Genomic DNA, 14,539 nt, shown 5'->3' with positions numbered 1-14,539 from the left:
GCATGAGTTAACGCTGAAAATTTCTCTATTTCTGGTCTTGGTTTATGACATCAGGCTTTAGCTCGTTTGCCTAATCGGATAATTGGTCTAATATGGAAAAGTTCTAAACTTAAACATATCTGCAATACACGGTCGTGATTTATATGATTTATGAATGGTACCTTATTTGTTAATTAGTTATTGTCATTTACTTAATTTCAGCTTTCCAGCTTGCAGACGCATTAGCAATTTACATACAAAAATAACTTTCCATGTATCAGATAAAGAGGAACAACAGTATATTTCGAAACCAAATAATAATATAGAACCGATATTATTTAGCTGGCCATAATCAAATAAACCAAATATCATTTGAGTATTATTTCCAACCCTGTGAGGACTTTAGAGCAAGTCTATGTTGTTAAAAACTCCCGTAGTAGTAGCAGAGTATTACTAACACGTTGTACAGTTGTTGTTGCTTGTAAGAATGTATGTTTTTTTTCCGGGATTTCCAACAGAACACGAACAGAAACCTTAATTCACCTAGTTTACCACGATTCAGTAAATTTCTGTCATTTTTCATTAACTGGCTATAACTTTGGTCACTTTTTATTTCTTTTATGATAAACACATACTTATGAGAGATTTATGTAGCACTAGCGTAAAAGAGTTAAAAATGCAAGGAGTCAAAAAATTGTATTTTAGACTAGATAGATGCGATCGGATTAACCATCGAGGTGACCTATGAAGGCTGTCGATGGTCAGACAAAGCGATATAAACATAAATCTAAATAGACAAGCACGTGAAAATGTGTTATACGACGATTTTTCTCGGGCTGTTTACTTTAATATTTTAGATTAGAAAAATATAAATCATCCTTTCACATGTATAGGAATGTTTTTTTGTGGGCCGAATCAGCCATCGAAATGGTTTTCCTGGTAATTCCTTTGTTTGACTTTCAATGTAGACGTCTGTTTCTTTTTCATAAATGAATACAAATAGCATATGTAACCCATCTCCAGCTGAGGGTAAAATTAAAGGTTACATGAATACGGATGAACAGGTTGAATTATTGACTTGCAAACCATTATACATCAACGACGTTTTTTGTAGCTTATTGTGACAAAATTGAACCACACTGACTGCTAAATGCGAAATATTATTCTAATATTCAGCATTTTTAAATGTTTGAGACAATAAAATCATTTTCGTCTAAATCGTAGCTAATGCCACTTTATAACCACAAATTGTAAATTGTCTAAAGTTTATTTTTGAATTTGAACGGTGTGATTATTTGTTGTCCTTATTGTATAAATTGTGTAACCAAATCAACAATTGTATGCATCTAATATGAAACGAATTTGTTACTATTAACGTAGATTTCTTGTATGTTAATTGTATGTCACTCCAGACGTAGACAGTAATTCATTTTCCATTCTGCATGATATTAATAACTTGATTAAAATACAAAAGACATTTATTAGTATTAATTCGAAATAGATCGACTTTTATCAATTGATAAATCATTCAAAAAGTAAGGTTTCAACACTCTCAGAAAAACTTGACATGGGATGAATTTGGTTTTTCTTTTTATATTCCTCTTGGTCATATAACAGCTTCTAACGTTTCTACGTTTTATATACCGCTGGCTTTCAAATGTTTAGGATTTGATGGCATTACTGATGAAAGTAAATTAAAAAAAAAGCGCTTTGGATGCATAAAATTTATAAGTAGTTATTTTCATTTTTTTCTGTCAATATTTTTGAATTTAAAAAAATGCAACCATTAACTTATCAGCTGCGAATCCAGGAGAGATTTTAAGGACGAAACTTCCTGTCAGGTTCCTGGTTTTGACACGTCCCCGTCGATATCGCCATGAAGTCAAGTGGTGTCTGATGCGTGTATGTTGTCTGGAGCTCATACGATTTAACTATTTTAATGTTCACTACCATCTTTGTCTATTGTAAATCTAGGCCTATGTGAAATGTACTGAACTTAGGAACACTGTTATTTTATGATGAAAATAAAATGTTTTGTATATTTTATTTTTTTGTGGACAAGAATGTTCGTGGATTGAGAATAAAAATATATTTTTTGTGAATACTTAATTCTATGGTTTTGAAGAATTTAACGAAGAAGCATCTAGAAAATTTGAAATTCTTTAAACAACATGGATTTCATGGTTCACCTATACCCATGAAACCCATGAAAATTGTTACCCCAAGAATTATAATGACATAACGATATGTAACGTTTCTTTTATTTATGTCTGATTTACAGGAACGATATCAAAATCGACTTATATTAATTACGTATTATATCTACAAGATATAAATTTAACCATGATTATTTTTCATATTTCCAAATGCGAATCAGCTTGCTTATGTATCTGTATTTTATTAACTATGTTGTCTACAATGCGTCTTCTTACTTATGGTGTGAGTTAAATGGTAATTGTTTTAATATTTAAGGACATGCCCTGCTCTGTTTCAAAATAACAATCTTTTGAAAAGACTGTTATCTAAGGAAGGTATATAAATAACGGAACTAAAAAATTCCAGTGAAACTAAATTCCGTTAATCATAAAAATAAAAAACAGTGCATTAATTACTTCTCAATCATAATAAAAGGTAAAGAAACATGTTTTATGATAAAGTACAAAGTTGCACGAAAAAAATTAAATCAATATATTTCATTTACGGAACATTGTTACAATTTTTGCTAAAGAAATGAATTATAAAGTAGGATTATATGCTTACCGATTATGCTCTCTTATAAAAATAATCGTGTGTGTCCAAATACAATCCAAATAATAAACTGCTGTAAACAAATTGAAATAACATCATCATAATAAAACGTAACGTCATAAAGACGAGCGGCAAAGACGGCAAATATGTTAAGCGCCGTAAACTTCAATAATCATATAGAAATATAGGTTTTTACAAAAGCCTACCTATAAATTAAATAGTGACAGCCAAGAGACAATGTATACACTATTAGTGTTAATATAAATGTACCTTCTACCAAATATTCAAAATAATAAAGAGAATAAATATAATTCTTACAATGACTTTTTCAAACTATATGTAATAGCATTATGAAATGAAAAGTAGGCCATGGCGGGCAACATTTTTAAATGCACTTCATGGATAAAATCTGAGGATTCCGAATATCTGACAAATATTCAAAAATATGATCAGCAAACATCCTTAAGAATTTGTGTTACAGCAAATATATTTGCATGTAATCTATTTAATAATAATAAATTACACTCAATCAATCTATGTCACTTTTCATTTAGACAAATTATTTAAACAATTACGGTCAACTATGCCGCACAAATGTGGAAGGAAAAGAAAAACCGGATAATGCCATTGCAAAACAGAAAAATGACAAAACAATAAACAACAGTCTACCACATATGAAACAAAAGACAAGGTAACACGATTGATAAGATCGATAAGATTGATTTTGCCTGACTGATTAATAACTATATTAAAAACAAGGGTATTTGCTTATATTAAAAAAAACTCATCAAAGTTAAATTCTATTTTTAAAATGTAAACTTTCCTGTTTTATGAGGCACATTCTAACAGAACCTTCATGTTGAGTGTATATCTCCACTTCATGGCTTGCGATTCCTATATGGGTTTCCTTCTAGAATAAAGGGAAACTTTTGAAAAAAGTGTGAGTTTATGAAAGTCGATCTGGTTGATCGTTTTAGAATATGTATATACTTGCTAAAATCTTTTATTGTTTTTCTCGTTCATGGCGTTCATAGAATGCGACTTATGAAAATATTTTAACGTGACATGAACAACACGATATGTTTCACTAATGAAACTACAACCATTTACCCTTCCTTAGCATCTGAATTTATTTTCCAGTATTTTAACGGGGTTTTTGTTTGTCAATTTTTAGTTTTCTGCGTAGTGTTTTATAGACCAGTTTTTGATCGTTATATTTTCTTTTGTCATGATTTTTGTGCATTTATTTCATCTCATGATTTTGAATTGCTTAGATGTTCAAAGCAAATAATGATATTGATGAAACACTTGCGGCTAGCGGAAGAATTCTTTGGGAATGAGAGTCCGCCAGAAACAGAAGTCTTCCAATGATATTAGAAACATGATATTGATTTCTGTGTACATGCTACGTGTTTCTGCGATGCCACTGCTGTTAGAGGTGTCCACCCCGAGGGTATCACCAGCCCAGTAGTCAGTGCTTTAGTGTTGACATGACATATAATTGATATGGTCATATCTATAAATAAACAGTTTACAAAAAATTAAATTTTTCAGAAGGAATTTTGTACCTGCAGGAAATGATTACCTAAGCTATATTTGGCAAAACCTTTCGAAATATTTGGGTCCTCAATGCTCTTCAAATTCGTACTTGATTTGGCCTTTGAAATGTTTTGATTCGAGCGTCACTGATGAGTCAGTTGTAGACGAAACGCACTTCTTTGTACAAATTATGAGTCTGGTATGTTTGAAAAGTTTTTTCTATAAACTTTATTATGTACGATGGAGGTGAAAAGGTTGTAGGTAAGTTATTAAACGTATTAGAAATAAGAAGTTGGTAAAAAGATATGAAACAAGATACTGAGAAAGTGCTAAACTAACCATTTTTCAAACTTTGTAGCTGTGACATTTACAAACCACCACTTACCTTTTCATTAGAGATGTTTTTTTAGTTTTTAGGCAGGGATAAATCATACCTTAAAAGAACCCAATTTGATTCTAAAAAAAACAATTCTCTGAGACTGACTTCATCAATATGCTTGATCTTTTGATCGATAAAAGATCATTTGGCATTTCAATAGGAACCAACTGTACTTCTCTTATTTTCTACTTGTTCCTTTATTCATCAGCGGCATTCTTCAAACAGGAGCTTCTCATGAAGAATAAAAAGACGCTAGCATCCTTTTATTTCACGTCTCACTATATCTATGGTACCATCATGCTAAATAATTAACAGTTAACTGATTATGTTGAACACATCAATCCCATCGAACGTGTACTACAGATACAGTCAAGTCTGTCTCATACCTTGAATAAAATATTAAATACTTTGACATCGTATATGTTTGGGAACAAATATTTACAACAAAAGAATTGTGAATTTTTCATTTCTATGTAGCAACATTCCAGCATGGCTTGCAATCTTGAGTATATATCTCCCAGTTGATATAGTATTCCTTAACTTTTTCGATCATAATTTCATTGATAGAGGGTTGATGCTTACAAGGAAGCTTTGAACCAAGGTTCCAATTAGTAAAGTTAAAATCATCCCTTCAAAAGTTTTTGTTTATGACTTCAAAAGAGAAAGACACCAAAGGGACATACAAACTCATAAGACGAAAACAAACTGGCAACGCCATGACAAAAAAACGAAAAACGAAAAACGACCAAAAAACAAATGTATACAAAACACAACCTAGAAAACTAAAGACTGAGCAACACTCACCCCACCAGAACCGGGTGATCTCAGATGCTCCGGATGGGTGAGCAGATCCTGCTCCACATGTGGCACTTTTCAATTGTTTATTTTCCATTTCTCACCTATAACATACCATATTAATCATGGCGTTAACACGTTATGCTCGTGAATGATCACACTTTTTGGACTTCCATTACACATTCACATTAGCGTGCTACTTACACAAAAATTGCGCCAACAGAGTTACAGAGCATAGAACAAAACGTTGCCCTGTCGATGCAGCCGGTCTTGTTCCTCTTTGAGTTCATGCGATTCTCTCAGGGTTTTTTTTGTTACCTTGATTTTTCTCTACTTACGATTTAAGAGATTTGAACTATTGTCGCCTTAAGTAATAATCATAGCTCCAATATCCACTTAATTAAGATGGATATGATCTAAGCTGGCAAATGTTAACAATATCAAAAATCTTCACAAACTTTGCGTTTACAATTATTTGAATTACAAGACGTATTTTCAAACTGACTAGATTTGACAAAATGCTGATTGTCATTTTTCAAAGAGTTAAACATTTTTTAAACATTTAACCAAATAATGATTTGGGGACCCTTTGAAAAGATTCCCTTTGGTGCCAATCAGGCGGCATACGTGGTGGCTGAGGTGTCAATAGGTTCCAATTTAATAAGTTGACTTTTTAGCTTGTACCAACGTAGCAACGTAGGCTTGAGTAGTTTGTAATGTATTTTGTGCATATTCTGTTAGTTGTTGAATGATCTAATTATCAATTTTCAGAGGAAACAAATGAAGTAATACATTCTAGAAAGTTTTTGCCACCTTAATGTATGAGTCTATCAATGTATCTTTCTATCAGCATTCGCAATCATTTCCTCTTTTGTTGAATATAGATTTAACCATGTCAAAACTTCTAATTCACATTTATGCGCATCTAAATGACAAACAAACGAAAAAAATATAGTTAATTATTGAGACAATAAAAGCAATTAATACAAACATAAAGTAAAGCAAACATATCTATCAGGTTTCCTAATACACGTGAATATATTGAATTGGCAAACATGAAACATATCAAAATTGTTGAAATAAAAATCAAAGATTCATGGATGATGCATGACATTCCTGACATGTATGGAATTATGATAAAAACAAATTAGTTAAATTAATTACATATGTTCGGCAAATATTAAATTTGAGATAAAAATCATTTCCCCGCTACATAACGATGATATTCGAGCATTTTAATCATTATCAAAATATAGATGCTTGATTAAGTTTACCATTGTTCAAATCTCGGAAATGGATTAAGAATTCAAGGCATCACACGTGTACAAATCTGAAGGAACTGCATATACTCAAAAAGTAGCGAGAATTGGTGAGTCGACAGGGTAAGCCTCTCCAATTATTCATGCACCCGCCATCCGAATCCACACTTAATCAAAAATAGGACACCACCGATCAAACCAATATACTAGGATATAAAGATGTAAGAGCACGAAAACATATCACTAGTGAGATAAGACAGCAACGCATCGTATCGGTCAACCAATGCGTGATAGTGACGGTTAAACTGAAGTGTCAATTTTTGTCCTCATAACTCTTTTCTGTAAGTAGCACAACCCTGTTAATGATGTCCGTATTTTGTTAACATGCACGATCATGTATCTCTTGGACTCCAGTGAATTTGAATTAACAGTTATATATATTTTCATGTCTAGATCTTTTTCTTCATTTGACAGTGATACATTTAAAACTGAACTCTGAAACAATCTATTATCTATCTAAAAAACAAGACGCGGAATATATTAAGGGGACTTTCAAAACTCATTAGTCAAAGAGATAATGATAACGTCATAGCAAAAACGAAAAACGACGAAAAAGCAAGTTAGTCCACAATATTTTATGAAGAAAACTAGACTGAGCAACATGGATTTCACCAAAACGGGGTTGCACTAGATGTTTTGGAAGAGTTCGCGAATTCTGCCCCACTCGTGACACCTGTCAAAATGATCCTATCATAGGTTTCCAGTTCTTGTGTAATAATACTGATAACAATGATTTGAAAAAGGTAAAATTACAAAAATACTGAACTCCCAGGAAAATTCAAAAAGGAAAATCCTTTATCAAATGGCAAAATCAAAAGCTCAAACACTATAAACGAATGGAAAACAACTGTCATATTTCTGACTTGGTACACGCATTTCCTTATGTAGAAAATTTCATTGCTAGCTAAACTTCTCTCTTGTATGACAGTCGCACATAATTTCATTATATTAACAACAATGTGAAGAGCAAGTTGAGCTTTAGGAAGCTTAATTGATAGAAGCGTAGATTTTGGTCTTCACTGGGTACTACTATCATCATAAAATAAGATGAAAAAATATCATTCCGGTTATTTTTCGTTCCTTTTAGGGACATTTCGTTAAACGTCATAAAGAAGCATACGATATTACGCAATTTCGTGAATAAGGAGCATACAATTTACCGCAAATAAGTATAGCTGATAACAGCAAAGTAACATTTTGAAATCATTAAGGTAGCATCCGTCTCATAATAATAGTATTCACCCATGGGTAAACCGAAACTGATGGATAATATGTAAGGGGTTTTCGCAAAATTTGTCATGATGTTACGATAACATTACTTAGACTTTTTTTGAGTTTTGGTTCTCCCTTTGCTATGTTCCGCCTTTTTTGTTTACTGGTAATTTACTTGGAAAATTTGTTATGCATGTATGTCTTTTATACTACTACATCGATGTCTTTTTTTGTTTTGGATGTAAAGCATTTATTGGTTAAATTCGTTTAATTCAATCTTAAATTGAGATGCTGAGCTTCCTAACAGCTTCTTTGACAAAGTTGGAAAAATGAAGAAAAAAAAACCCAAAAATTATATTTCGATAGAAAAGATTTAATCAAATAATGTTTCCCGTTTATTGATAAAGACGCACATTTGTTCTCCAATGTCTGTTAATTTTTACCTTTGGTTACCTCCATAATGTACCCATTGCATTTTTTTTGTATTCGCAAATTAGATGTTCAACTAGAATTCTAAGTTCTATGACAATACGGCTGAATTTCAATCCTAATACTCCAAAAAATGCGTTACTGATGAGTCTTTTGTAGACGAAACGCTAACCAGGTTTGCAAAATTTCAATACTGATATCTATGATGAGTTTATTTGTATATAACCACCAGTGTAGGTATGACCTTCTTTTATCGAGAGTTAACTCACGATTTTAGTTTGTCTTCTATTCAATCAATCAATCCTTCAATAATGAAGAACAAAGTAGATAAAAATGTTTTATTGCATTCGCGGAACTGGAGTCTCTAAAAAGCTAGTGTCGATCATATATATGCATATTCAACAAAAGACACTCTCAACATTGTAGACGAGAAAATAATTCATGGCAAAATCTCTGTTTTGCTGATCTTGTATTGCTGATCATTTAGTATGTTTAGTTTCTCTCTATCTTCTTTAGTGTTTGTTCAAATCACAAAAGATGGTAATAAAATCCTCATTTAAGGGCAATCACTCCTATAAAGAGTGACAGTCTACTAACTTTATCGGCAAAATTCGACTTTTTAGTAGATCTTGCCTTGCTGATCATTTTTGTGATATAAAATGTCTATTTATCTATTATAATTTTTATCATATAAGGCAAAATGCCGACGGACGACGGACGCCAAGTGATGAGAAAAGCTTCTTTGTTGGACCAGTTGAGTTAAAAAGGTGAAAGACGGTGAATGGAATAGTTTTTTTAACGGGAATCAAATATACAAATGAATTGAATACTTATTAATTAAAAAAAATATTTATTATACCATTTGAGAGAGAGAGAGAGAGAGAGAGAGAGAGAGAGAGAGAGAGAGAATTGCGTAAAATCGGCTGGAGTGTTGGAGTCGTGGATGTCTGGAAGTTTGCAAATCCTCTCCCCCTTTATTCCTTTTTAGAAATAGAATTGTGACGTTTTGTGATCAAACTATAGGCGGGAGAAGAAACGGAGCACCTAAAATCACCCTCGGATTTTGGAGGGGTTAATGTTGCTCAGTCTTTAATTTTCTATGTTGTGTTTTGCTGACAGTTTTTTTTTCCTTTTTTTTTTCTTCGTTTTTTGCCAAGGCATCATGACATTGTCAGTTCGTTTTCGACTTTTGAGTTTGACTATTCCTTCATTTTATTCCGTCTCTAAGCTAAAGTATGGCAAAATCCGAATAAGGAATAAGAGCTTTGAATGAGTGAGATATATTCCTAAATTAAAGATAATCTTCAAAATGTTTTAACCCAAATTTCAATAAAACAATATCAAATTTTGTGATAGTCTCGTGGACTGACATTCACCAGCAGAGGAAGAGATAATATATATAGCTATAGCTTTAATCAGCACATCAAAGTGAGGGTTTGCATTAATCCTGAATATCTTTAGAAAATAATGAGTGTTTATAAATAGAATTGTTTATATAATGAATTTAAAAAAAAGGTTGAAATGTGTGTCAGTATTATGAACTGCTAACATGGATCCGCACACCTTTATCTTTTGCTAATACAAACATTGAATTTCTGAAAATCACATTTTTGAAAGTAAATGTAAATTAACTAATACAACCGTTTAGAGGGTATTTTTTAATTATTGTTAAATCAGATATACGGATTAGACATATGACAATGCAGTAAGATTTATAAATTTTATACTTATTGTAATATAACCTCTCTTCAAAAAGTTATATGCGTTTATTCAGAAAAAAAACTTTTAAAAAATACATACCATTATATTCAATCAAGTGTGTATTCGAAGTCTTACGGGAAACTAAAAACCTATACTGAACATTAAAAAAATATTTATTGAGCTGATATATTTCTTTTATTTATATAACCGTATGGGTTTCAACTGAACTTGAAACTGTGCAATTAACAGTTCTGATATTTGGGGAGAGAAAGCTTTATCATCCACTATGACTCCTGTTTTTGTTTGTGGTATCCATACCTTGGCTTTCAGTACGGTGTTGTCACTGAGTCTATAAGAGAAAGGGGTGACTGCTATATTACAAAAATGACTTGTTAGTATTTCTGTATTGTTTGTACTTCTGGTGGTATCATATTTCAAATATCAATCCTCTGGACTTAACTAAAAAAGTTTAGTGAGTTTACAAATTTCTTTGATTATGACATTATGATCTTCCAAGTTTTAATAGGAAGTAAAAGTTAAATTCAAATGTTTAAATGATTTTTTCCTAGAATGCCGGTCATGTGCATTTGTATCCTATTACAGGGCTGTAACCTGGTTATGTATTTGTTTTCAAAAAAGCTAATTTAGTTTCTTCTAGTACAGATAAAACCGTCAAAAGAAGATTTGTTCATCAAAGGCACCAAAAAATCAAGAAGAAAGGATTTAGTGCAATGTGTCAAATTTCATATGTGGTAAGTTATTCGTGATGAAAGCTTAAAGAACTTATTGATACAAGTCGAATACTTATTTGTTTGCCGTTGCACATTTCTTATATATTTCTCTATAATACGACATTGCTATTGGCGATAATAAACAGTGTTGTCTGTTCATGAAATAACATTAACGTTACAAATTGTAACAATCTGCGAACAAATGCATCGTTAGTCTCAATTCATTTTGTATCTGTATTATGTTGTACATTTGGTTTTTGACTGACGAAACGGCAAACATGTTTAAACATTTGTAATGATCTTGTACATTACAACAAATTCATAAATTATAAATTATACATATGTCTGAACAGTATATAGTAATTGTGATATTTGTAAGTTCGGTCATCCGACTCACTGCGAAAATGATTCTAACCATTGATATATATATATATATATATATATATATATATAAATTATATATATATATATTATTCAAGGAATCTTACCTGCAACTAGTAATCATTATCAAATATCCAAAGTTTATATGTTTTGGCTGTTTCATTATGCCACAAGTGAAGATAATAACTATACCTATATCTTGCCTGTGTTTGATCACACATTTAGTCGTGATTTAAGGTGAAACTAAATTGATGGTTTCTGAATTTGGTAATCTCTAAAGGTTATTCAAGAGACTTCAACTGATCTGCCAACGTGTGAAGCCTTATCAACGACTATACAAATTACGTACCAGGTAGTAAAAACTGCCAACCTGTCTGAAACACATGATTTCACTCAAAGTTCGTGTTGATTATTCTTTAGATTTCTGTGTAGTATTTGTGCAAAGATTGTCTTTTTGTCTTTTCTTTTTCAGCCATGTATTTGATTGACTTTCAACGATGCATTATTTTTATTCCCCCTTCGGTATCCTCTTACTTTTTTATACATAAAACATATATTTCACGTCACTGCACTTTATACAACAATACCTGTCGAACCTTTGAAACCTTTGGAACCTGTTTTAAGCATAGGGTAACTACTGTTGACTATATCTAAATACATAATTCGATATGTCTTCTATAACAAAATTAGCAACGGAAACAAATACATTGTAAAATAACTAAACTTATTTTGTAAAGAATAAAAATTCATCAACGACGCCAGGTTTATAATTTGGTGCAGCTGGCGCGCTTTTTGTCAACATAATACTCATAAGTGGTCATATCAAATGCGAAGTTGAAGAGCATTAGACCGAAAATTCCAAAAAAATTGGTTAATATACGACAAAGGCAATATATGCGTGAGGGTAGAATAAAACTGATGCTAAATCTTCTATGCATAACACAATCACTTTAGCTCTGATTTGAGACATAATAATTAGTGTTACATTATATGAATATGAAGATACCGTCGTATTTGCACTTAAAGGAACCCTTACAAAACATAATTGCAAATTAACAAGTATTTGACTGTTTTAGAGGTACACTTACGCAGGTCTGACTGGGAACATTAATTTCTAGATCTATACAAATCTGGAAATGAATGTTTTTTGCAAAAATGTATAACAAAAATACCTAACTTCAAGGCAAATTTGAAAAGGGGAAGTCCATAAATAATATCAAAATCAAGCGCTATTAATCAACGGAACAAGTGATAAACAACTGCCATATTCCTAACTTGGTACATGCATTTTCCGAAGAAAATGGTGGGTTAAACCTTGTTTTTTAGCTAGCTAAACCTCCCATTTGTATGTCAGTTGTTTAAAATTCCGTTATATTGACAAAATATTGCAAGTGAGAGGTGTGGGACGACGTATAATCAAGAACAACCTACCACTTTCAACTGGAAGTGTTTATATCAAATGACTTGATAAAAGTCAAACATTCTTTTTTTGCAAGTCATTGAAACATTTCTTAAAAGTCACTACATTTGTTACCATATATATTGTTTCCGTAATATATTCATTAATAGATAAATCAAAGCCAAAGTTCCAAGGTTTCTCTTCATTTATCGTATTGTCTATTATCATTTCATTAAGAAATGTTATGTTAATGAAGCATTTATAAGGCAAAATAAAGCGTTTCCTTAATTTCCAGTAAAATTCTAGGACTCAAATCGTGAACTTTCATAACCATGCTAGAAACATAAAAAACTGTATTCAAATCTAAAAATACATCAATTCACAACAGGTAATGGCGCTTTCGTAGAATAACGAAACATGCTTCTTCCGCGAATTACAGGGTTAGGGAAGTAATAAAATGTATCTGTACTAAGTCTGAAATAACTGTAGTAAGTATTTTATCGGTTATTGTTTATTGGTTATGAAAATATGTCTGATTTCAACGTTAACAATTACTCTTAAAATAAGTTCTTAAAAATGATATTGTAATAAATAGTATATTTCTGTCTTTTAATAATATAATATGTTCCAGACATACACATCGTTACTATATGTTAATCGTAGTAATATTATATTATCAGATATTTACACATCGTTTACAAATATTAAAATGTTGTCCTGAAAATATTTAGTTTTTCGGATTTTGATGAGATTTTTCAAAAACTAACAGAATTTTCGAAAAATAAACCGACCTTTAACCCATTAACATATTTGGGTTATCTGTAAAATGTACACCATATTGGTTACAATAGATAAATACACAACAGTGTTCTCATTGGTGGATTTATTTATGTCAAATCCCTAGGACAGGTATTTTAATAAGAAAAGAGTTTGAACGCTTGCTAACATTTTCTAAAAATCAGCTGGCAATTTTATCCATCTGGAAGTATAAAGAAAATTTTTCAAAGATGTATTAATATAAGTTGAAATTCAATATAGACAGCCTTGATCTGTAAGATTCGGTTTATCATAATTAAGCCGTTTTGTTCTAGGAGGATCTTAAAGGAGTATTGGGATAAACTCATCATAAATACCAGGATTACTTTGCATGTATTCATTTGTTCATTCCCAGTTTTTATCAATTCGTTATTTTATTAAAACAATTTTATTTTCGGGTCAATCTCAAATATCTCAAAAACATCCTTTTTCAATATTTAATGAGAAATAGTTATGAACAGCAATGTATAAGACTGAAGAAGGAATTGGTTATAATTGTTAAGACGTTAATGTTAATAAAAGTATATTCAAAATAGTCAATATCCAATTTGCGTATGAAAATAAAATAAAGACATTCCGTTATTAGTGTTTTGAACCTTCGTGAACAGAATTTTACTTCTAATATGATAAAAAAAACACTGTCTCAGCAAACGAACGTATGACTTCTTTTGAATAACAAATGGTTTGGTATATAGATATTTGCTAAATATTATCCTTACTAAATGGATTTATCCACCCAGTAGCCATAGTTCGGCACGGAGTAGGACCTACTTGTTGATATATAATATGTCCTGTTTTGTCCTGTGTGCTGTATAGCATTTATCACTGGACGTAGAACAAACAAGAACCAATCAATCATAAAGGTATGACTTGGATAAATATTTAAAAAGATGTTAGGTCTCACTCTTCTTTATAAATCCTTTTTTTTATTTTATAAACGTTTGACAATGATAAAATTATCCATTAAATACCAAAGGACATGACTATGAGTAAATTTTTGTCAAAGTTTACCCACAATTTTCCGTTTCATTGTTTATATGGCGTATCAAACTGTAAATTTGGTATCTTTAGTGATCATTTGGAATACCTGATTATTTAAAGATTGCCTCTG

General features: G+C 31.3%; 1 protein-coding gene and 1 long non-coding RNA gene across 7 annotated transcripts in view; both read left to right on the top strand.

Moving 5' to 3' along the window:
- Positions 1 to 2,398, top strand: part of LOC127698409 (uncharacterized) — a 28,684-nt gene extending 26,286 nt beyond the window's left edge. Inside the window, exon 5 of the mRNA XM_052201875.1 lies at positions 202 to 2,398. Coding sequence (XP_052057835.1) covers positions 202 to 245 — 44 coding nt within the window. The 3' untranslated portion in view covers positions 246 to 2,398. The remainder of the gene's footprint in view (positions 1 to 201) is intronic.
- A 10,649-nt stretch (positions 2,399 to 13,047) lies between these two features.
- LOC127698422 (uncharacterized) overlaps positions 13,048 to 14,539 on the top strand; it is a 73,742-nt gene continuing 72,250 nt past the window's right edge. For all 6 annotated transcript variants that reach the window (XR_007980819.1, XR_007980816.1, XR_007980821.1 and 3 more), the window contains exon 1: positions 13,048 to 13,100. This is a non-coding gene — a long non-coding RNA (uncharacterized LOC127698422). The remainder of the gene's footprint in view (positions 13,101 to 14,539) is intronic.

The sequence above is a fragment of the Mytilus californianus genome, unplaced genomic scaffold (genome assembly GCF_021869535.1).
Source record: "Mytilus californianus isolate M0D057914Y unplaced genomic scaffold, xbMytCali1.0.p SCAF_4, whole genome shotgun sequence".
In the NCBI taxonomy this organism is placed as follows: domain Eukaryota; kingdom Metazoa; phylum Mollusca; class Bivalvia; order Mytilida; family Mytilidae; genus Mytilus; species Mytilus californianus.
The sequence above is the reverse complement of the archived record's forward strand: the minus strand, read 5'-3'. Positions and strand labels throughout refer to the sequence as shown.